This window comes from Amblyomma mixtum, chromosome 7 (genome assembly GCF_055824585.1).
Source record: "Amblyomma mixtum isolate Tamu chromosome 7, ASM5582458v1, whole genome shotgun sequence".
NCBI classification, from domain to species: Eukaryota; Metazoa; Arthropoda; class Arachnida; order Ixodida; family Ixodidae; genus Amblyomma; species Amblyomma mixtum.
This window is the reverse complement of record NC_143018.1, coordinates 82048813-82073943: the sequence shown is the minus strand read 5'-3', so window position 1 is coordinate 82073943 and position 25131 is coordinate 82048813. Positions and strand designations below refer to the sequence as shown.

Here is a 25131-nt window from a genome sequence, read left to right as displayed (position 1 = left end):
TTCGAATAGTTATGACATTCCCATATAGATGGTATCAAAATGCTAACTACGCTCAGTTCTTTAATTTCGGAAGCGAAATCCAGAGATGACATTTAAAGTCTGCACTCAACATTTGTTCCCGGAAGTCGACTTTTTCCGCATTGCCACCACAGTTTTCTTCACGCAAACCATTGCCTTCCTCCTTGTTGAGTCTGAAACTGTTCAACACAGGGACAGGAAATTTTTTCGGGTGCATGTTTCAGTATCTTTATTCCAGCATTTTATGGACTTCGGTCGTGGATTCTTGGTGTTCCACGCCAGCGTAGTTCACGGCTCCTGCTAAGCTTGTTTTTTCTCTTCAGTACTCTTAGTGAGGGGAAGCATCATCTGCCGGCGGAAGGTACCAAATAAGAAGGGTTTTCTGAGGCGGAGTATAGACCTTTTCGCGGCCCCCTTGCCGACAGGGTTGCCAGGGTGCGCCGACGCGCCTCGAAACCGGATGTGAACCCAAGAAACTTCCGGCCTCCCCGCAAGGCGTGCGCGCGGAGGTTGTTTTTCTCGGCTCGTGTGCTGCTTGCGTCGTGCGGGTATCAGTCTTTCGCTCATTGCAACATGTTTTCAGCGTCCAAAATCTCTCCTGTGACACCATCACGACGTGGACCGTGCTGTTGTGTACCAGGCTGCAGCTTGCGGCCTGGAACAAACCTCCTGTCGGAAGTGCGCGCTTTTAGGTTCCCTACAGACACGGAGCGAAGAAATGCCTGGATTGCAGCTGTACGGCGGGACAAATGGCTGCCCACAAAAAGTTCACATGTTTGTTCTGCTCACTTCGTTCAAGGTGAGAACTCTCTTGATGCCCGCTTGTGCCGCACTGTGCTCCTGCGCTGCTTTGGCGCGACTGAACGGTATGGGTGACATATCGTAGCGTCCGCATTTGCCCCGTTAATGATTGTATCTAGCAGTGGGACTGCCACTTCGAGCCTTGTCACAAGGTTACGCTGTCTTCTGCGGTTGTGTGGCGCGTGCAGGGCGTCGTAGAGCGACGCCCGTTGTTACGCTCGCGTGGTGTTGAACCGAAACTGAAGCGCCCTATTTCGTTATTTTCGGGACGAGCCAGACGCGCTTGCACTGTATTGCACTGCTCACCATGCTGCGATGCGGGCCCGGACTTTTATTCGAAACTGGTTTAGCGTTTCTTTGACGTTTGCACGCATATTTGGCGCCATAGTTCAGGCGTTCTGCTGCTTTCAGGGTCGCGTGTTCAATCTCGTTTGCGGCGACCGCAGGACACCGCCTATCGTCCGATGTCGGCGGACTGACAACCCACGGTGGCCCAAAATAGCCCTCCGGTATGGCGTGCCTGATAGCACACGTTAAGTCCTGAAAACAACCATTCCACGGAGCGCAAAGCTAGGCGAATTGTTGACCAGACATAAGAAAACCTTGCTTTGCGTACACTTATCGCACTGTGCTGTCCCAATTTGAGGACCACACAACTGACATCAAGCAATCGGTCACCCAGATCGTTTTAGCTTAATTAGCTTTGGCCTGCCTCTGATCGGTAAAAAAAAAAAAAGATGGGCCAGAATGAAGGCGTGAGTGCAGTTCCTAACTGTTCTCATGCTGTGCATGCTTCTTAACAAAAAAAAAACAGTGAAGGAAAAGAAACTGCTGCGGCTACAGCCAATAACTATGCGCGCATGCAATTTCTTATTCTGTTCTAGTGATTTCCAGCGCCTTGAGAAATTTTTATTTTGTTACATATATGTTGCCTCGTACAGCAATCTAATTGTATCAAATCACCCTTAATGTTGTTTCCTCCCTCCTCCCTTCACTGCCATTGTCTTGTACAGTCCAACTGCAGCTATTATTGTTTTTATTTCAAAGCATTCTGTGACTTCTAACATGTCTGTTTTTTTTATAGGTCGACCGTCATCTGAACCCACGCATCCAGACTATGTGCCATCCATCTTTCCCTATCGTGCGTCAGGAAACGTTGTCCAGAAAATCGCCAGATTTCAGCGTGCTGAACGAAAAGAAACACTGAAGCAAGCGTGCACACCTGCTTCATGTGCTCCTGGACCAAGTGGATTTGATTCTGGATCAGTGGCGTGCACTCCTGGGCCAGATACAAGTGACACAGAACCAGATGAACGCTACTCTGCCCCATCTACAACTGCAAATGTCTGCACTGTGGAGAAGTGCAATATGGAGACACAAACCACGCTCAACATGCAAGATGTGTCATACTTGATCAGAGAAAACACGATGTTAAGACAGCGTTTGGCTCACCTAGAGCAGGATTTGTCAAGAGCTAATGAAAAAGTTCTTGAACTTGAGAACAAGTCAGCAAACCTTGCCGAGACAACGAAAGATATGGTCATGCAGACAACGAAAACCGTGAAGTTTTATACAGGGTTTGTGTCTGCAGCTATGTTCTCTGCATTCTTACAGTTAGTGCTGTCGACGTGGCAACCGTCTATAGTGTGCCTCGATCCAGAGACACAGCTAATCCTCGTCCTCATGCGGCTACGTTTGGGCCTCCTTACCCAAGACCTGGCATGCCGGTTTGGTGTTTCAAACAGCACTGTTAATGACATTTTTCACTCATGGCTGGATGTTCTGGCCGCAAACATGAAGCGGTTTATTGTGTGGCCATCACGACAAACACTTCAAGCCAATCGGCCAGCAGCATTTCTGGACCCTCTCTTTGATGGTCTTAGAGGAATCATTGATTGCACAGAGATGTTCATACAGAGGCCTACGGCAATGACTGCAAGGAGCCAAACATACTCCAGCTACAAGCACCATAACACGGTGAAGCTACTTGTCGTAATATCGCCTTCAGGCGCCATAACGTTTGTGTCAAAAGCATGGGGAGGAAGGACGTCTGACAAAGAAGTCACTCTACGTAGTGACCTTCTGGACAAGGTCAATGAAGGGGACGTTTTCCTGGTTGACCGAGGATTTCGATGCAATGAAATGTTTGCCGCACGAGGCGCAACACTGCTGATGCCATCACTGACCAAGAATCGCACCCAGCTACCAGGTGCTGAGGTTACAACATCTAGGAAACTGTCTAGAGTAAGAATCCATGTTGAAAGGGCAATCCAAAGGTTGAAAGTGTTCAGAATTTTCCAGACTGTGCTGCCTCTGAACTTTGTGAGAAGAGTTGGCGACAAGAACTTCGCAACCATTGACAAAGTGGTGGTGGTATGCAGTGCACTAGTTAATCTGGAAACCCCGATCATCAACAACCGTAAGCATGTAGGTGGTTCATAACCAGACGGTATGAATGTGTGTGGCGCTGTTGAAAAACACGGAAGACAGAAACGACACATTTCCAAACCAGCTTGTGTGCACAAAGTTATTGCAAATTGTTTTTATTGTACACATTATCTGCTGCACTGTACCTGGAGTGCATCTGCACCACATACAACTTCTCAGGATTGCAGACGGGTGCAAGAGATTTAGCCTTTATGTATGTGGTGCAGATGCACTCCAGGTACAGTGCAGCAGATAATGTTCACTTTGAACAGATGGATAAGTTTCATTTTATAAGTACAGACACAGTGCTGTGACGCCTGGTTTCATAGTAGCTAGCAGACAAATGTACAGGAAATGACGGGCTCATATGATACAAATATGAAACAAGCCAACAGTCCAGGAGGCAAAAGAAAGCATAGGGGATTGCTTTTTTTGAAATTTCTGCTCTTGACCAATCCAAGCCTGTTGGCTTTTTTCATACTGAATTCATATAGCACACATCAGCATGCAGACATATCAGTGCATTCAGAATTCCACTCATCACTTTGGTTCAAAGAACAAAGGACCTGTTTAGTCCTTCGGACAAAAAAATTGATGTCGAATGAGAGATGCACTTGTTCAATGCCATGCAGAAAAACGCTGACGCTTGAGATAGACAGTGCAAGAAAAAATGCTGTGCTCAATTATCACCAGTGTGATTATTGCCTTGACATTTGACGCAAGCCCATTGCCGCGGTGTGCGTCTCAGCTTCACGCACTTTAGGTGAAACGTTGCTTGACACACTGAGCATTCAACAATGCTCCCTGACTTGGCACCTTGACAGCCGCATGTTTTCTTTGCATGTTCCATTTGCTTTAAGATGCGCATTGACTGCAGCTCTGGGTATATATGGTTAAAAAAAAAAGCTCTGCCTTGAGAATAGCACGTTGCCAAAAGGCCTCGTCAAAGAAAATGATCTCTGTCGTTAGCGAAGAGCCCGTAAAGACCACAAAGTATGTTTGACGGAGCCCAGTGAGGGCCATTTGGGCCTGCACCTGGGTGTAGTATGCATGATTGTGCCTGAGCTGCAAGCTTTCATTAAGGTAAGCCAGTTTACTGCAACCCTTTGTCAATGAAGCACCTTTCATTGTGGCAGGACACTTAACTTCTACCACTGACTGCCCACAGCATGCACAAGACATTATAGCATCGGGAGATGCCCCAATAAAAGGCATGCTTCCTGCGACAAATAGACCACATTCTCTAAGATTAAAGCCCGTGTGTTTTGGCGACTCCAGCTCTGTGAATGCCTGTAGAGCTTTTTGCTCTGTTTCGGAGCCCCACCTTAAGTTGGACACTTGAGGTGTTTTTGTGTACCCCATTATCTCTGCAACGAGGCTGGCTGCACCAGTGTCGCATGCTACTACACGGTGCAGCACAGAGGCAGTAATCCTGCCTCGACGTTCTTTCGTCCATCTTGGTGATTTTGCCTGGCCACGAGTTGCCTCCTCGATTTCATTGCAGCATTCAGCTGTCAGCTGCACTTTTTTGGCCATGTCGATGTCAGTGTTCTGGTAGATTTGACCAAGAGGCAGTTTTTCAGGGATATGTTGACACCTGGCTGACCGTGCAGGATCCTGGGCAGTTGACTCGGGGGCAGAGTCTGTGTCCTCGCTGTCTGTTAATGAAGTGAGGAGCAAGGTGTTTGGTGCAATTTCCTGAAAAATAATATTCAAATTAGTGCCCTAGCTGTGATGCAGTCACATATGATTCTTCGCAGCAGAGTAAACACTGGTGACCTTTCAAGCGTTAGAAGATCAGAATACAATTTGTTCACTTGTGCACCTAAAACCAATCAGTCTGAGTTGCTTACCTTCACTTGGTGCAGAAAGCTGGACACTTGCTCTTCTGTGAAAGTGGGTATTGTGTGATCTTGCGTTTCACTGACTTGAGGTGGTCCGTGGCCTATTTTTGGCTTGAAAAATTGAATCTCGGAGACTGGTGCTGCCTGCGAAAAATTTAGTGCTTTGTAAGTACTTCGCTGAAAACACTGTATGTGACAGAATAAAAATAAATGCTTACTCGGCCTCCCTTTGATGCCTCAATCCATTTGCATGCCACATCTGTTGGAGATGGGTCGTTCAGTCCGTACTGCACAGTTGCCTCGACACTGAACAATAAAGCAGCCACGTGTGTGCAGCATTCCCCAAGGCTGAAAGTTGCAATGGAAATAACTCTAAGAATTAAGTAGTTCATAAACAAAGGCATTCGATTATAAGAAATGTGGCAATCAACAGGTGGAAGAATTTTGTACGGCAGAATGTTGCAGGCATAGAATCTCACGGTTTTTCGCATCCACAACGCGCTTCATTTAGAATAAATGCTGTTTTCACGCAGTTAAGGACCGGAAAAGAAGGGACCCATCGTAACACGAATTCCCCAGACTGCTTCCACCCGCCGTGCTGATTTTGCCGCTCGGTTGCTAATCCCAAGGTTGCGAGTTTGACCGAGGCCACGGTGGCCGTGTTTTGAAGAATGCGGAATACAAAAACTGTTCGTGTGCTGTGTCATGTCTACGCTCGTTGAGAAACCCCAGGTGTCAAGCCCTAGACGTCCCTCGTAGCCCGAGTCGCTTCAGGACATTAAAAAACCTCATAACTCGCATACGGCTTAGAAAAAGTTATTACACACGGGTGGTTGTGCACGCATTCGTACTTTTCTGGATTCTATCATGATTTGTGCAGAATCTTTGGAAATGTGAAATTCAGCCTCGGTTCTCTGTTTCTTATCGGATTACACACACAGAATTAACAGAAGGGACCTAGCGCATTGCGCTTCGCATTTTGAATCGCCTACTTACCCCGCCATGCAAGTGCAATGAGCACTTTCGACAGATCCGTCGTCCTTCACGACGCACCATGTTTGGTACTGCTTGGATAGTGCTTGGCTGGCTTGCACAGTCGCCGCAATCAGGACGATCCCGTCGCCGCGCTTTCCTGCTTTGAAGGACTTCAGCTGCTTCACCTTGCCGCTGATGAACATGTTGTACGCGTCTCCAATCTTGTAAGATTTAAACTGTTCCCTTGTATAAAAGCATACTCCCTCGACCAGGTACAAGTAAACATCCCCTGCTGTCACAGGGGGCAGATTCCTTGGGCCTGACGTGAAGACGAACCGCAGAACGTCGTCGTCAAGCGGATCGGGCAGCTCCTCGCCTCGAAGCGAGAGCTTCGCCCGGTATCGGCCTTGCGCCTCGGCATCTAGCGTCTTAAAATAGCTGCTGGACATTTCTTTGTTTTGTTAATGCGAACTTAACAAACGCAAACACGCCGGTATCGCACTGCGTGAAACAGTGAAACGCTGCGGGAAGCATAGCCGGAAGTTCTTCGCCGGAAGTTGCGCGGGAGCATCCAATGAGCGCCAGGCGCGCTTGTTTACAAACAGCGAAAAGATCTATAAAACGCTTGACTAGTCTGAGCTGGGCGGAAAACAGAGCTGAAAGAGCAACTAAAGGCTTTCGATAAGCATGCAGTTCATATCATGTAGAGTGGCAAATGAAGGAACGAGACAAGTGGGGCAACATGCTTTTGAGGCTGAAGGCTGTCGGGCTTTGCGGGAATTTCTTCTTATTCTTTTCTCTGGACCAAAAAAGAAAGAAGAACCAAGAAATAAGAAAGGGGAAAAAGAAAGAAAGGAAAGAAAGGAAGGAGAAAAGGAAGGATTACATAAATAAAAGAGGAAATAAAGGGAGAAGAGAAAGAAGAATGATAGGAAAGTAGTAACGAAGGAAAGACAGAAAGGAGGAACTAAATGAAGGAAGTTAGGACGGAAAGAAAGAAATAAAGAAGAAAAGAGAGGAAAGAAATTAAGGAGGAAAGAAAGAAGGGAATAAAAAAAAAAGTAAAGGAAGAATGAAGTGAAGAAATAAAAACAAAGAATGGGTGGAAAGAAAGAAACAAATTAGGAGAGAACGGACAGAAAGAAATGAGAGGAAAGGAAGAAAAAAAGAAGGTAATAAAGAAATGATGGAAAGAAATGAATGTGAAAAGAAAGAAAGGAAGTAAAGGAATTATGGAAGAAAAAAAGAAAAGGCGAAGGAAATGAAGGCAGAAAGGAAGACGGGAAGGAAAGAAAAAATAAAGAAGGAAAGGAAGAAAAATAAAGTAGAAAAGGAAGATGGGAACGAAAGAAATAAAAGTGGGAAGAACGCAAGGTAAAAAAGAAGGAAAAAGAAAGAAAGAAAGGAAGAAAGAAGGAAAGAAACACATAAAATAAAAGAACAAAGAAAGAAAAAGACAAGGAAATAAAGAAATACAGAAAGGGAAGAAAGGATGAATTAAACGAGGAAAGAATGGTAGGGAGAAGGGAAGGATGAACAGAAGGAAAGGAATAAAGGAGGAAAGAGAGAAAGAGATAAAGAAATGACAAAAAAGGAAGGTTTATGGGGGTTTATACCCTAAAACGACTCTGGCTATCAGAAACACCATAGTGAAGGGCACTAGTCATTTAGACCACATGGGGTTCTTCAACAAGCATTTATATCGCATGGTACATGGGCCTCTTGAATTTCGCCTCCTTCGAAATTCTGCCGCCCCGGCAGGTATCGAACTCGCGACTTTCGGGTCAGCAGCCAAGCGCCATTATCCCTCAGCCATCGTGGTGGCTAACGGTGGCTAAAGAGAAGAAAGGATGGAAAGAGAGAAACAAAGGAGGAAAGAAAGAAATAAGGAAAGGAGGAATGAAAGAGAGAAAGGAAGGATGGAAGGAAAAAAAGAAAAAGAGGAAGGAAAGAAAGAATGAAAGGAATAAAGGAAGGGAGAAGGAAAGGAAGAAAGAAAGGAAGAAAGAACGGAATAAATGATGGAAAGAAAGACAGGAAGGATTGAAAGAGGAAAGAAGAGAGATGGAAACGAAGGAAAGATAGAACGGAAGAAATGATGGGAAGAAAGGAAGGAAGAATTAAAAGTGGAAAGAAGGGAGAAGAAAACGAAGGAAAGAAAGAAAGAAGAAAAGTAAGAAACGAAAGCAAACACGAAGAATGGCGTTGATCAAGTTCTTGCCGTGCGCCGCAATCGCTCAGTAAATTGTGGCAGTTCACTGACCGGCGCAGTGTCGAAGGTTGGGCTGCGCTGCATATCGAGCTCATGCATATGAAGATTTCGGTGCATAAGTTCGACCTAAAAATTCTCCGTTCGACAAATTTCTCCCCAAGAATTCCATTAGGGCACGTCTCCACATTTTAGTACAGCTTGGCGCCTGAACATCTCCTTTTTTTTTTTCATCCTCCAGAAAACAATTTGCATACGAGCGCAGGAAAAGAATCGTTCGGGAAAAAGTACGACTCTCACCTCAAATCTTGATTCAGGTGCGTTTTTCTGGGACAAGTTTACTAGCTAAACATTTATACAGTGAGCAGTTCTGAAGAAATTAAATGCTTTGGGATCGCGTGTGCGCTCAAATACGCACTCTGGAGAATGCTTTGAAGATGCAGGCTTACTATTTACAATTTCATCAGTGCCCAGTATACTGAAAGGTGACGGCATTAGTGCACATGTGCTGACTAGTCATTAGTGCAATTCTTCCATGAGATTCTCAGAGAAAGAATCAACTGGAGTCAAAAAGAAGACGCGCAAGTGTTTTAATTTTCGTTGTTTCTTTTTGGTAGCGCATCATGCATGTTCGTCCCAGTACATCCTGCCTGAATCAGTTTAAGAAGTGTACAACTGTCAATTAAGTCAACGCTGTTGCGGAAGCCGCTGATTTAAGTGATAGCTCGAGTGAATGTTGTCAACGTTATCAAATCACCAAAAAGTTTAGCGCACTCACGACGAGCGACAAGGTAGACAAGACAACACAGGCGTTTGTGTTGTCTTGTCTAACTTGTAGTTCGTCGTAAGTGCGCTAAACTTTTTCGTGATGCATTACCAACTTGCTCCGATGTCGATTCCTCTTCAGTTATCATATCTCCGCCCCTTTCACTCTTTCTATAATCCTTTCCTTCACGTTAGAGCCCAAGTGTCCACCCGCTGTAAGACTCCTACCAGATCTTCTCTTTCCTTACAACTACTTCCAACAGAAGCCACCGCGGTGGCTCAGCTGTTATGGCGGTCGGCTGCTGACTCGAAAGACGCGGGTTCGCTCCCGGCCGGGGCGATCGCATGTCGATGGAGGTGAAAGGCTAGAGCCCAGATAGCGTGCGATGTCAGAGCACCTTAAAGAATCCCCGATGGTCAAAATTATCAGAAGCCCTACACATTGGCGCCCCTCATAGCTTCAGTCACTCGAGGGCTTTAAACCCCATGAACGTAATCTTGCAACCCGTACCCAGATGGGCACTCCCACGGCGTCGGTAGAGCTAGGATATTTCTCCCTCAAGCTGTGGTGTGAATTAAGTGTGAAGTGTCGCCAGAGAGGACTGGCAATACTTTTATCTAAGAGCTTTCCTCATAACAAAGCACGACGTACACGCTCTGTTTTACTGCGTTAGCACTTAGGTTGTGCTCTCTCAAATATATTTTATCTCGAAAAAATATCTTTACCGTTTTGCTTGGCTAACTTGTTCTCACTCTCGCGCCTCTGTTCTTCCCCATCAAAGTCTTTAATCTGGGATAAGCGGCCATAATGTAGTGTCTGTTAGACACTTCAATACAACCCTTGCAACTTTGTATATCTTAGCTGCGCGGTCCTTTATATCTCGTGCTCATCCTCTGTCCATTGTTCAACCTTCCTCCTCCCCAAGCCCTATGTAATATACTCCCCATTGGTTGACGCTGTCTCCTCCTGAGTCGCATTTCGATACAGGTTAAATGCTAGAGGCCACTGTACTGCAGAATGTCAGGGCACGTTAAAGAGCCACATCTGGTCAAAGTCCTCCCGAGCCCTTCTCTAGGACTGCCCTCGTAGCCTGAGTCGCTTAGAGACGTTAAATGCTATAAAACCTAAAACCTAACCTTTGATAGTATTGAAACCACAAAATAATTTATGATATTCCAGAGGGCTAAAGCATTACGAGCCTCTAAAGATGTTCTGCTCGATTCATACTTGTTCTCTAACGATGCCTTCCTCTGGAGCCAGATTGGATTGGCCGCTAGGGGGCCGTGTAGTACAGACGCACCCCACATCGGCTCCGCACAAAGACAGCGGAATTCGCCAATCGCCAGCATCATCAGCCAAAATTTCACCACCCACGGATCTGCGAATGTGAGCGCTGCACGCCATCAATTTTTGGCCCGCCTACGCCATTTTTCGGGCACCCACTGCCCTTTCTTCTCTGTGACCTCTCCGCCTGAGCTAGGCCTCGCTCCGCTGGGAGATAGGCCTACTCCGACGGACGCTTCCGCCACCAACGCCATCATGGAGGTGCAGGTGCAGGGAGAGGTTCTTAACCCCAACGACTACGACCCAAGGGACTGGACGCACATTCTTAATGTGCCTGCCCGCTCCAAGGACGTCCTTTCAACAACCCGACGCCAGGAGGGCGCAGCCTCTGCTACCGGTACCCCCAAGTCTCCAGGCCTTGAAAAGTCAGCGCACCTGCAAGCAACGCGCACAGCTGCGCAGCGTTCGCGGCAGCAGCCACCGCTTCCTGCTGCAGATTACAAGATCGTTTTTAGATCACGAGGCGGGCTGCAGCTGGACCTGCTTCCACCCCGACAACTACGAGAGGCCATCCTCCAAGCGGCGTCCCAGCTTAAGGAGCCAGCGCGTACCCAAATCAGGGTACACCCGGTCAACAACACCTGCACCGTAAGCACGCCCCTAAAAGATGACGCGCTCGCTCTGGTTCGGGTGAACACCATCACACACCAAGGCAAGGAATTCGCCGTAGCACCTTACATAGCCCCGCCGGACGGAGCAGTACGCGGAGTCATCTCCAATGCTTATTGGAATGAGACCCCGTCAGAGCTCCTGCAAGACCTGCTCACCGGCAACCCAGACGCCCTCATCGTGGACGCCCGCCGAATGGGCTCCACGCGTTCCATCTTAATAACTTTCCGGGCTGGACCTGTCCCACGCGCAGTTCTTTATGGAGGAGCCCTCCACAGATGCACACCGTACCGAGGGCATATAGACGCCTGCACGAACTGCCGCGCCCCAGGTCATCGGGCGGATGTGTGCGTCCATCCAAGGTCTCATAAGTTCCCCCGCTGCGGGCAGTCCCACCCAAAGGAAGATGTGCCCTCATGCACCCCCAGCTGCATTCTCTGCGGCGGCCCTCATATGACCGGCACCGGGAACTGCAAGGGACGGGGCCGCAAAATAGCGTCCCCGAAGAACGCTCTCTCTCCTCCGGATACATCGCGGCTTTCCCGCTGCGATCAACCAGGCACAGCCAGCAGACGCAGCTCGACGGCTTCCCGGTCGCCTTCTACAAGCCGGCAGAATGGCAGCAAGAACGCCACGCGTCTCACCTGGGCAGACCGCGTTTCTGGCAAGGCTACCCGTCATCCCCCACCACCCCAGTCCTCCCAGGCAGATCCGAGAGACCAGGAGCTCAAGGCCTTGCGTGAAGAGGTAAGCCGCCTTTCCTCCCTCCTAAGCACCCCGGCCCCCTCCATGCCCCCTAAACCCGCACCCGCTGTCATTAACTCGACCCCATCATCTACAGACACATCGAGCACCCCTCCCACAAAGAAACAACGCACCACAGACGCCACACCCCCTCCCGTACCCTCAGAAATAGACGCTAAATTAGCAGCACTCGAAGCCAAATTTGACCATAAACTAAAAGAGCTAGACGCACGCCTCGAGGCCAGATTCAATCACCTTGCCGCCACCCTCACCGAAAAACTTGAGCAGCGCATGGACGCTATGCTTACCAAGATGATGGAGCTCTTGGAACATAATCTTAACCATCGCTGCACCCAACTTCAAACCCCCTCCACTCCCCCCATCCTTCCTCCGCAAGCACAAACCACCTATCCTGAGCCACACATACCAATTGACACCCGTCTTACTTCCATCCTCAATCCCCCTACCATCCACTATGGCGGGGGGGAACACTAATTATCTACCCATTTTAACATGGAACTGCCGCGGCTTCCGGGCAAAGCGCGCGCCTCTGCAACTTCTCCTTCCCACCATCACACCCACGCCCCACATACTACTTCTACAGGAGACTGCACACCGGGCAACCCTCCCCTCCTACACATCTACACACTCGGATACCACTAACACACCCAGGGCATCCACACTCATCCACCGCAGCCTCACCTACAAAACTCATCACATCACGTCTGAGACGCCCTGCGTGATCACAGAACTTATACATCACACACATTCAATTCCTTCTATATTTATAGCAAACATATACCACCCCCCGTCCCTGCCGATGGCCCCGCTAGAATCACTTCTGCGAAAGCTACACCATCTAGCAGGGAAACATCCCCTACTAATCGGTGGGGACTTCAACAGTCAGCATACTGACTGGGGATACACAACCACGACACATCGAGGTCGCAGGCTCTGGCTGCCCTTGCAGAACCTCCAACTCACTGTGCACAACACGTTTCAGACGCCTACGAGGATCGGCAACAGTGTCAGCATGGACACCAGTCCGGACCTGACGCTGAGCCGTTGTATCCGCGGCGTTACCTGGAACAGAACACAACATACACTGGGCAGTGATCATTACATTATACAAATCACTGTCCCGTACAAAGCACCCCGTCACGCAAATACAACACACAAACTCATTAACTGGGATGCCTTTCGCGCTGTACGCACCGCCCTCCCAGACACTCCCATCGCAGACATCGACGAATGGGTGCAGTCACTCAAGCATGGCGTTCACCACAACACACGAGACATTGAAACTACAACCGAAACACCTACCCTTGACACACGCCTAGCCCACCTCTGGGAGGCTTATCACAGCATCCTAGAACGCTGGAAACGCAACAAACACAACAGAACGCTTAAGAAGCGGCTGGCCGCGCTGCAGGCACAAATCCAACAGCACTCTGAGGAGCTCTGCAGATCCAACTGGGGACAGATATGTGACGGCATCGCCGGAAACCTGTCCAGCAAACGCGCATGGCAACTCCTCCGACACCTCATTGACCCCACGCGCACCAAATCAGCAACACAGCACCACGTGACACGCCTCACACATGAACACATTGACGATCCCGACACCCTTCTAGACACACTTCAAACCATGTACACATCTCCAGGCGGCCCCATACCTCTACCGCACTACTCGGGACAAGCAAATCCAACACTAGACACCGACATCACGGAGACGGAAGTCAGAGCGGCCCTCCTGACTCTCCGCGCCAACTCCGCACCTGGTGCAGACCAAATCACAAACTCCATGCTCCGTAATCTGGATGACCAATCGATCACCCACATTACGAAATACTTCAACCAGTGCTGGAGGGAGGGTAACCTCCCGCAGTCCTGGCGCCACGCGAAGGTAATATTCATACCTAAACCCAACAAACCACTTAAACTTCAAAACCTTCGCCCTATTTCGCTAACCTCATGCCTTGGGAAGCTCCTAGAGCATGCTGTGTTAGCGAGACTCACAAGTCACATGGCGGACAACAATCTTTACCCGCATAGCATGGTAGGATTTCGCCCCCATCTATCCGCACAGGATGCTATGCTGCAACTTTCACACGACATTTTCGACCCTCTTCTTCCGGGTCACACCAAGGCAGTCTTAGCTTTGGATCTCTCCAAAGCTTTTGATCGCATTGAACATCAGGCGATCATGACTGCTCTATCCCCCTTGAATGTGGGTGTGCGCACGTATGCCTACATTCAAGCATTCCTCACTGACCGCACAGCTGAGATACACTTCGGCCCTCTGTCTTCCCCCTCCTACACTCTTCAGAGTATCGGCACCCCTCAAGGGTCCGTCCTTTCCCCCTTTCTCTTTAACATTAACCTCATCCCCCTCGCCCGAAAATTGGCCACTATTCCCCACCTGAAGCACACTCTTTATGCCGACGATATCACCCTGTGGACCACTCACGGCAGTGACGGAGACATAGAGAACACCTTACAGGAAGCAGCCACCCTCACCCAAAATTACGCACGGACAATCGGACTGTCTTGCTCCCCAGAGAAGTCCGAGCTGCTCGGCATCCGTCCTAAGAACCACCGCTGTCCCCGCTCCCCCATTGTCATTGAACTGAATGGTGATCCGGTACCTGAGGTTGGCACCCTCCGTGTATTGGGCCTGCACATCCAGAACGATGGCAAAAACACCACCACCCTCAAGAAACTCAAGCAGGTTGTAGGCGCGATATCGCACCTCATCCGAAGGGTTTCGGGACATCACAGAGGCATGAAGGAGCGCGACCTATGTCGCCTCATTAATGCCTTTGTCCTCAGCCGTGTGCTGTACACTACCCCATACTTACACCTATCCAAACATGACATAAACGCTTTGGATGCTTTGATCCGCAAGGCATTCAAGGTAGCACTTCACCTTCCCCTCAACAAACCCACTGACAGATTACTAGGCCTGGGCCTCCACAATACGATCGGGGAACTGGTGGAGGCCCACCGACCGGCCCAATACATCAGGCTCACACAAACCTCCACAGGTCGGTATATCCTGGACACCCTCGGAATCAAAATACCGGCCAACGACCCAACCCTCCTCGCCATCCCACGATCCCTTCACCGAGAGCTCCACATCAGGCCGCTCCCGAGAAATATGCACCCGTCCCACAATGAGCAGCGCCGCAGAGCCCGTGCGAAGGCACTCCATCGAGCGTACGGCCCCCAGCCGGACGCCGTGTGGGTGGACGCTGCCTGCACGGGTGATGAAGCGACAGCAGCTGTGGTGGACTCCTCTTTATCCGCCCTCCTCACACTACCTCTCCCTCCAGACACGTCCCCAGAGGCTGCAGAGGAAGCCGCCATTGCCCTTGCTATAACCCGCACGGAAGCCCGGTACATTTTAAGCGATTCTAAAACTGCGATTATAAATTTTGCTCGAGGCCGAGTCCATGTCCCTGCTTTTGGCATACTGGACTCGCCCGATGCCCCCCCGACCCGCCAAGTGGAGCTGATATGGGTGCCCGCGCACTCCGGGAATCCCGGAAACGAGGCCGCCAACCTTTTAGCCCGAGGTTCTTTAAACCGGGCTCAGGTGGCCTCTGATCGGGGATTCACGAAGGACCGCATGCACTCATTCAGTGAGCTGACCCAGGCGCACAGAGCCTTACGCCAGCTCTATCCCCGCCCCACCCCTCCCTAGATAACAAACACGCAACACTCTGGCGCAGACTACAGACACACACACTCCCTTCACCCCTTACCCTAGCCCATTATCATCCCTCCTTCCCCACTCCGGCATGCACTCTATGCCCAGAACCCTTCGCCTCTTCCCTCCACGTCATTTCCCTCTGCCCGGCGGACCCTCCCCCGCGGGACCTAGAGAACCTCAAGACCTGGGAGGACTGGGAGACCCTGCTGCGCTCGGAGGACCCGGCTGTGCAGACCATCGCCACCGGCCGTGCTGCCAGTGTTATGGACCTTCGGAACATAAACACTTGAGTGCAGTGGGGTCGTGCGGGGACCCTGGGGCGTGCCCCGAATTCCTCTGTAAATAAAGTTTTCTCTCTCTCTCTCTCTCTCTGGAGCCAGTATGTTGTCTTACTCCCACCGAAAAAAAAAATTAAGGGCCGTGTAGTGCAGTTGAATGTGAACGCGGTCTGCGCAGGGCAGCAAACTTCACATCGGCCGTAGGGCGCCGTGCAACATTGCAGGCTGCGCCAGTCTGGCCTGCTCAGAAGTCACGAAAATAATTAACTTTATCGCAACCATGCACGCGCAGTTTCGAACTTAGGGCCAGCTGAGTTGCTGCCAGAAAGCAGAGCAGACCGGACTCCTAAATTGCCAGCTTCCGTTGTCGGTTGCTTTAGAATAGCCTTTCGTCACCGTGAGTTCAGCATTGGCAGACATGTGTAGACGTCCCATGTAAATGCAGTGGCAACATTGGCACCCAACATTCACGCTGTTGACGTGACGCTGTTGACGCCACCTAGGTCATGTGACCCTGTGACGTCATCGCCACCTGCCCATCGTGACTGGTCGCGAGAGGTTGCTTAGGAAGAGCAACCTGATACTCATAAGCACAATCCAGCGGCTGTCTATGAAGCAGCCACCTACTGGGGCAGTGGCGAATCGCTTAACTGCTGCACCACTGCGCAAGGAGTGGTATAAGGCCTCCCAGCGCGATCTATGAATGCAAAGTATAGAATGACCAATTTTTCATATACATGTATTAGATGTTTTTAGCATTCCCGAGACCTACTAGCGGAGTACACCATGACTCCTGCGTATGCGCAGTGATATGGGTGGGACCAGTGCTCCGCAAATCAGACGCATGGCAAACCGGTATAAGTCGCCACTAGTACGGCTCATGAATGCTACAAACATCTATTAATTAATCCATTAACTCTATCGCGTCACACCCTTTAGGCGGAGCTTACGCTTCCCCTCCAGGTTTTACTTTTGTTTTTTAAACCAAGGACAGTGGTGTAAGGGATCGGTAGTGTACGTGGGGTCATCGGGACCAGTATTTCTCCCTCACGACCCAGCCAGCTGCCGTCATGAATGGACGCCACCGGCGTGATGGGGGCGGCTGGGGGCGCTCAAAGCGAAGCGTCTATGTAAATGTAAATTGTTTTTTGAGGAAAAGAAATGGCGCAGTAACTGTCTCACATATCTCGGCGGACACCTGAACCGCGCCGTAAGGGAAGGGGGGAAGGTGGGAGTGAAAGAAGAAAGAGAGAAAGAGGTGCCGCAGTGGAGGTCTCCGGAATAGTTTCGACCACCTGGGGATCTTTAACGTGCACTGACATCGCACAGCACACGGGCGCCTCTTGCGTTTCGCCTCCATCGAAACGCGGCCGCCGCGGTCGGGTTCGAACCCGGGTACTCCGGCTCGGTAGACGAGCGCCTTACCACTGAGCCACCGCGGCGGGTAAGCGTCTCCTTTCTCGGAATGCGGCCGCTCGCGAATGCGCTGGGAAGTACGGGTGTCCCCCGCCCGCGTGTATTTTTGTGTGGAGGAAATTATGTTTTACCTCGCACGTGCGGGCACGACTGGGTGTTTGCACTTGCTTTTCTTTTATTCTTTTTTTTGCGAGGAAGAGAATGTTTTACCTCGCACGTGCTCGCACGTCTGTGCGTGTGTGTTGTTTTTACTTGCATTTTGTGGTGGAGAAGGTGATTTACTCTACGGAAGTTGGAGGGCTGGCCATGCTCTCGATGAACCAATCATGTTAGGAGTATAACATGATTGGGTGCTGCTAAAGGTGGGCCGGGCCTCTAGGTCTTTAAAACCGGGCCCCGGAGCCGGAATAAGGGTATCTGTCCTCGCTTCAGCGAGCGCGGCTTCGGCCGCTTATCTGTTTTTTTGAGCAGCGTCCGCTCCGGCGGACGCAGTTGTTGCTGCGACGCGCGTCTTTTCTTCCCTTTTTCTCTTTCCTCTGCTCTTTTAACTCTCCTCTATCTGCACGTGGCAGCGGTGGTGGCTTGGCTCGAGCCAGTAGCAGGCCCGTGCAATTTCCTTTTCATCCTTCTCTCAGTCACAACCACAACAACAACAACGGAATAAGGGTTCTTAGCTAAGGTCACGTGCTATGCATCTTCGGCTATGCCGCGTAGGGGCCTCCCCTAGTGTTAGCCAGATCCACTTGTTGGCTGTTTTGTATCTTTGTTGCTTAATTTCTCTTTTTGTCGCTAATTTATCTCCAGTGTCTAAATTTTTATGTGATGTAAATATCTGTATATAAATCTTCAAGTATTCCCTTTTTTATCTCTGCGTCCCAACTCATCGTAAGACCGTCTCTGACGGGGCACCCCTGGTGCGAAGATAACGATTCGGTCTTCTAGTCTACAAACCGTCTCCAGCGGGGCACCTCTGGTGCAAGGAAGAAGAACCTGAACTTTACTAGTGGTAACTCTAAGAGTTCGTACACCACTTAATCTTCCACTATGAAAGTGTGCCCTCCTGCGCATTAAGTTTGTTTGTTTTGTTTTTATGGGGTTTAACGTCACAAAGCGACTAAGGCTATGAGAGACGCCGTAGTGGAGGGCTCCGGAAATTTTGACCACCTGGAATTCTTTAACGTGCACTGACATCGCACAGTACACGGGCCTCTAAATTTCTCCTCCGCATTAAGGACAGTTAGGTACCCACTTTCCGTGATCTAGCTAACCTGCTTTTTCCTTTGTCCTTTCCGTTTCTTTTCATCGTTCCTCTCGCTTGCGAATGTGCTCGACGTCAGTTCCAATGTGGCAGAAATGGTACTACCGAAAAGGTCCGCAACCAATCTCACTCACGCACTCGGCTGGAGAAGTACTCCGCTTTCAGTAGGAGAAGGAAACCTTCGATAACCTCCGCAACGTCCTCTTTATTTCTTTTCCTTTCTTTGTTTTACTTTCTTCCTTCTGGCACTATGTTTTGTTTGTATCTTTCTTTTTTTCTTCCTACTTTTTCTTTCTCTGCCTTTCTTTTCCTACTTTCCTTCTTCCTTGTTTATTTCATATGTTCTTTCTTCCTTTCTTTCCTTTCCTCATTTCTTCATTCGCCGCTCCTTTCTTCCTTTTTTTCGGTTGTTTCTTTTTTCTTTCTATCTTTCATCCGTTCTTTGCTTCCTTCGCTCTTTCCTTTTTCTTTCTCCTGTTTTCTTTCTTCTTGAATCCTTTCAGACCATGGTCATGTTCCCGGAGATAGGACTCCTTGATGGAGGGCAAATTGAAGACTCCCCCCCTCCCCTTGCTTTCAGGTGCTGGCAGAGAAAGTCAAGGTGTTCAGTGTGGCCGCAGAGGAAAGAGCAATGCGGCGAGACTTGTGCTGCCCTAAGATGTCCGCTTTCTCGTTACCCGCAGATCCCCGACGAGCGAGGCCTAGCAGTGCCCGACGGCAATTCTGGGGACGACAAAGGACGTTCGCCTCCTGTTCTTTTCGCTTGCACAGAGGACAGACCGTGCCAGCCCAATCAGAAAATGTTGAAACGCCCCGACATAAAGTGGTCGCGAGTCTACGAGAGCGCAGAATCTCAGACATACAGGATGGGAGGAACAATAGCCGGCAGTCCTCGCAAGGCTGACACAGTCTGTGGCTATGTGGCTTTCTACTCATCCACCTCGATCAGGGTGTCTGCTCGTCTAGCAAGGGCTTTAGCTTGGAAGCAAAAAAAATTGGACGCCTTTTCACTGTAATAATTCAGACAAGGATGATATTCATTGATGTAGAATGCAACCAACAAGTTGTCTTCCAAGCCGATTATTTTTATTAACAATGCCAGCTGTAAAACATTCATTCGTATTCCGTATCACCTGCTGTCCGTCGCTGTCACCTTCGTTTTCTTGTTGGCGGTGAAGGTGGTTATGAGTTTGAAACACAGGCACGAGAAATAAAGAATAAAAAGAAATCGAGACCTAGTTCGCATCCAACGAGTCCGTTTATTTTTATTTCTGCATCGAACTTCAAATGACATTTTTGACACTATGCATCGATAATGAAGGCTACTTCGGCAATAAAGATTGCGGAGCCATTGTGTGACGGCATGCTAATAAATTCTTCGTTCGCTAACCGATGCTGCTGTCTTCCTGTCTCGCTCTCTTTTTCTGTAACTCTCCGCCCTTACTGTCACCTTCAGGATTTGCCATTTTCATGATAAATGACCCAAGTGCAACACCGAACCGAGCGTTAAGCCCGTACCTAGCGTCCGCTTTCGTTAACCTTATCTCAAATGTGTTTACCAAAAGGAGTCCTTTATTTGTGTTTTATGTGTCAGTGCACCAGCAGAAGTAAATTCAGTGAATTCTTTTTTGTCTCTGTCTGTCTCACTTCCTCTTTAGGTTTTGTCGTTGTTATATGCGCACCTCTCTGGATGCGCGATCCGGCCCTCGAGAGATAACAGCTAATTAGTTTGTCATGCTGCAAAGGAACCTGATAAGAGCAGAAACGGGAACAGCAAACAACGCCAGCACAGAAAGCAACCGAATACCAGTTTGTTTAACGACACAGCATCCCAACGGGAGTGTGGCACTGAGAAATGCCGTGGCAAGCTGAAGCAACCTCTACTCACAACGGTGCATCCTCCGCCCCTCTTTTGTCGCTACTTTACCTCGACTTGCAACTGAAGGCTCTTTTCCTTTTCAAGAAAGAGGGGACTTTGTTTACATTGTACTCGCTGAAACAACTTTTTTATTCAAAAATCAATGCAGGGCTGCGTAGCCTGTGTCTTCACTTATAAAAAGCATGCAGCGTAGTGGAACATGAAAGAAGAAACACAGGACGAGTGCAGTTTTTGTTTGTTATAATGTCGTAACAAGGAGCCTCTAAGCCCACTCTTCTAGAGTTTTAAAAAAGTGTAGCTGACTTCCGTCCACCAGGGGCTCATTTTTCAAAATCTGTCAGCTAGTAAAAAGATGTGTTAAAAAGAACAAAAAAAAAAAACCAAGCGCTCACCACCGATTACTTTTCGTACGAGGGCAGCCGATGAAGATTCAAGAAGCGCCTGAAAATGTTTCACAAAGTGTTCTTCCTATTCAAGAGACTGTTTTGCCTGTCGCTAGCGGCTATAACAGAATGATTATTTTCACCTAGTTCAGTTGAATTTTCATCTGCTTCGTTGAATGGCTGATCCCAGCCATAAAGGGGGCGATATCGGGATTCATCTAGTTAAGAAGGGTCAAAGAAAAACTTGAGTGCAATTGAATAAAACTATTATCGCCGCCTTCGGTAGTGAAACGTTCCATAAGACGATTCTCATCAGTGCGTATGTTGTCATAACGGCTCACAAGAAACTCGGGGCATACGTAGTCAGGAAAATTTATACAGAGTGTTAACATAATCTACGGACAACAATAGTGAAATAGTAGAAATTTATACTGACTCCGTATAACGTCATGGTCAATATGCGGAAATCATGCGAAACTACACACGTAAGGGAAATGGAAGCTGTTCAAAACACGCGGAAAGTATATGGAGTTTCATAAGCTTTTTCTTTCATATACCGACTCTGCGTTCACAAAATTCTATATTAGTCAGTGATATGTAACCTTTGCTAGTTCTGATCTGCTTTCCCCGAACGCAGTAACTAACAGAATGAGTACAAAGCAGATAGCCATGCTCTACGCGAGAGCTGTATTCGATTTTTTTTTCTCATTCCGTTCTCAATACTCTCCATCATTGTTCAGCTTCGTCTTTTATATCAGAGATAACGGTTGAAACTGTCCGCAGTCAGACTAGCAGGCCTGAAGTCTGGGTTTTCAGCCTTTGACGTCAGACACCAAAAAAATAAATCGGAAACAGAATGCACACAAAATCGAGCTACAGGCCTTGCATCGACGAACTTCTTTCGGCCTTTATTCTAACGAAGTTCCGTAAAACAAGGACCATTCAGAATTAGAGCGTTGCCGCGGCCAACCCATTACAGTAAGTGGCCAATTTGTGCGCGGTGGCCATTCTCAAGCAAGTTTTCCTTGCGTGCTGTTTGGTTACCCCTCTTTCTTGCGGGCACATTCTGAAATAATTTTCCAGATTCATTCATGGGTCTCCGTACGATTGGTAAGTTCCGCCTTTGACCACGCGAAATGTCAGCCACTTGCTCTGGTATGCAAACCGCGTCAATTTTATGGCCTCTTGTTAGCTGCATTGGACAACTTTTCCCGTTCTCATACCCTTCATTTCTTGATTAGCCCATAGGCTCAGCTATTTACCCCGCCATTCCTTTCCTAAAAAACGTCATTCACCTCCTCCTACACTCTAAACACGAAAGAGATTAAAGGGAATAAGCTGTCCACTGGTTGGTTTGGTTTATTGATTTATTGCGGTTTAACGTCCCAAAGCGACTGAGGCTATGAGGGACGCCGTAGTGAAGGGCTCCGGAAATTTTGACCAATTGGGGTTCTTTAACGTGCACTGACATCACACAGTACACGGGCCTCTAGAATTCCGCCTTCATCGAAATTCGGCCGCCGCGGTCGGGATCGAACTCGCGTCTTCGGGTCAGCAGCCGAGCGCCGTAACCACTGAGCCACCGCGGCGGGGCTGTCCACTGGTGCACCCGCTTCAAGGGGTTGGTTATGTTGCTCGGGCGCTGAGGCAGATTTCCGCCACTAAAAATGCAGAATAGTTACGGTTGGCAACGGAACCACATTTCGTGTTCAAATCGTGAGCTTCTAGCAGTTACGAAGATGTGGACCGAGGTCTCAACCTCCTCTATATGCTAACCTCAAGAACACCGCTGCCGAATTTAAAACCTTCTCTCGTTGCTAACTGCATTGTTATTATGGTTTCCTAAGGGAGCACACCTCTTTTCCCAAGAGTAATTATTCTTTATATTTAGTGAACCATATCTACTCCAGAAAGTGAGCAGCGAACCTTGTCCCTGGAAGGGAGTGCACTAGAGGGCAGCTTACTACCTTTATACACCCCAAATACACTTATCCGTGTTTAGAGTGTATAGCACAGTTTTGATGAAATAGATTAGTAGAGTAGCTGCGAGCACATGATTTTTTTTGCGCTCGCTTTGTTTACAGTTGTTTCTCCTGAGAGTTTTCTTACCCTCTTTCGTTTTCCTGTCGGGAAAAGAAGGCAACCTTTGCATTGCCTCGACACAGCACACGTGCCGGTTCGCTCACCAGAACTAACTGCACCCGCCTTTGCAGCGCTACCCACGTACATAAGAAAAAGAACGAGCCGCTGTTACAGACCCTTCTACCAAAGCTCCCGTGTAAGCCCAGCAAAACATAAAGAGAGGCAAAAAAATACAAATACTGAAAGCAAGGACAGCGCGTCTATCCTTCTTTGCTTTCTGTGACGTTTTGAAGCACTTCGAGGCTGGCAACAGTGTAAGTAGGCAGTACCGAGCCGCCTCCCGTGCTTGGCCCATTCAACACGACACCGCGCACTGCAACGAAGAAACCAACACGGACGAAACACGGGATGAACGCTCACGTCTTCCAAACCGGTATTTTTTTGTTTTTACCCATGCTCTTTTTTACGCCCCTTCTCTCATGCGTGCCCACTCGAAACTGTCTAGACAGGAAGCCATTCTTCTGCGCACTTTACGGCGTGCTAGGCATGGCGTAAGTCATTCTGTTATTATTGTTTAGCTGTTTATTTCCATTTGTGTGTTGAAGAAAGAAGGAACATTGCGCTTCACACCGTGCGTGAGTGCCCTCCAACCTTTATATATATATATATATATATATATATATATATATATATATATATATATATATATATATATATTGGGGCTCCGATAAGCCGTTATTTCTATTCTTTCAGTAGTCCTTGCATGCACTGCTCGAAACAACTTGAAATCCCCCCTAAAGACAAGCTATGCTCAACTTGGTTACTTGAGACGTGTCCATAACATTTATTGTTTTATTAAATATGTTACAGCAGCTTTAGTGCGTGCCAGAGGGGCTTGTTATAGTTCTCGTCGCTAAGTTGAAAGAAATAAATGTTACTCGAGCCCCACCACTACCATGTTTGCCAGTTCTCCCCAATCTACACTGTGCGCAAGTCAGGAACCGGAACAAATTCCACTAATTAGGGCGACTAATGCTTGCGTTGCAAGCATTAGTCGCCCTCATTAGCGGAATTTGTTTGATGTCTGTCGCAAGCATTGAAGTCTATCAAAACATAGGGTTCGAGAAAATCGGGGACCATTAGGCTCCGCCTTAAAGGTATTACGAGACAGCGTTAATGAATCCCTTCCGCGGACTTGGGTCCTCTTGCATATTACTTCGTAAACACGAACATTGTTCTTTGTTTTATTACGTTTCTCTTTTTACTTTTATTGCGATGGGATTGAGGCTGCCATCTCAAAATAAATCCGCGGCTTCTCCTTAACGAAGTTCTCTGATCGGTCAATTCCCTGACATCACAGGGTTACAAGACTCAAATTTGCTAATTAGAGCGCATCGCGAAATTTGAAACTCCTACCAAAATTTAATGATTAGCCGGAGAAGTCACATGACCATGTGAAGTCATCAAATACTGCCTAACGGGGAAGATGCCAACCTAATCACAGGACTGTGGGCAAACTGCTCACTGATTCCAATTTCCCTACACTTCACACCTACCCCCCGTGGTGCAGCGCTGAGCCTCAGAGATGCTCGGCCGGAGCAACCTGGGTTTCAGAAGACGCACCAGTCGGTGTGTTTGAAGCGGGGCAGTGGCGCATCGTTTAACCACTGCACTTTTGTGCCGGCAGGGGTATGAGGACTTCCCGCGATGTATGAATGCAACTGAGCAAGTCGTGACGTCATCAATCACGCCATCAACCACCAGTGGGCCAATCACTGGACACCGCGAAAGTTGAAAACCTAAGGATTCCCGAAATTTGAAAGTTGGCCCCAAACTCTATAGCACTTTCTTCTTTAAGAATGTGGTTTAGAATGCCCTCATGTTTTTTTTAAATGTTTTTGTTTGCTTCATTTTATTTTACATTTCAACAAATTTGTTTAATCACCACAAGGCACACAAGGCGTCCCTTTAACTAAGTCCATTGGACGCGCCTTGACGGCCTAAAGTTAACATCTCTGACTCGCGTCCAAAGGTATAGGGTTGGATTTTAGTGTCACTTTCTTTTCAACGCCATTATTTTCATTCTTACATCTCACAGTTACCTTTCAGTCATGCTGCCAACTCTTAATCACAATATATCTGATGGTTTAAAATCAATTTCAATTCCCTTTGACGTTACTACCCTGCAGATCTTCGATCAATGAGAATTTCGGCCTCACGCCCCAGGCTTGACCGCTTAACGTGCGCTCTAACATTATCGCGTTAAAAGACGGGACACGCAGGTAAAGCGAAACCAATGAACAGCGAACATGCCCTTGGACAAAGAGTGCGCCAGGGATACACATTCTTGCGAAGAAAAAGAGAAAAGGCAAAGAAACTGGGC

The 25131-nt window shown here is 48.4% G+C and overlaps 1 protein-coding gene and 1 pseudogene across 1 annotated transcript; one reads left to right on the top strand and one right to left on the bottom strand.

The window, feature by feature from the left end:
* Window positions 1-2172: 2172 nt before the first annotated feature.
* Window positions 2173-3319, top strand: LOC149336629 (uncharacterized). Its single transcript, XM_089554740.1, has one exon. The coding sequence runs from the start codon at window positions 2188-2190 to the stop codon at window positions 3259-3261; it is 1074 nt and encodes a 357-aa protein (XP_089410866.1). The 5' UTR covers window positions 2173-2187; the 3' UTR covers window positions 3262-3319.
* Window positions 3320-3925: 606 nt separating this feature from the next.
* Window positions 3926-6514, bottom strand: LOC149336628 (uncharacterized; annotated as a pseudogene).
* Window positions 6515-25131: the final 18617 nt, after the last annotated feature.

Coding starts and splice junctions, on each gene's coding strand:
- LOC149336629 (XM_089554740.1), top strand. CDS start 2,188: ATGGAGACACAAACCACGCTCAACATGCAAGATGTGTCATACTTGATC.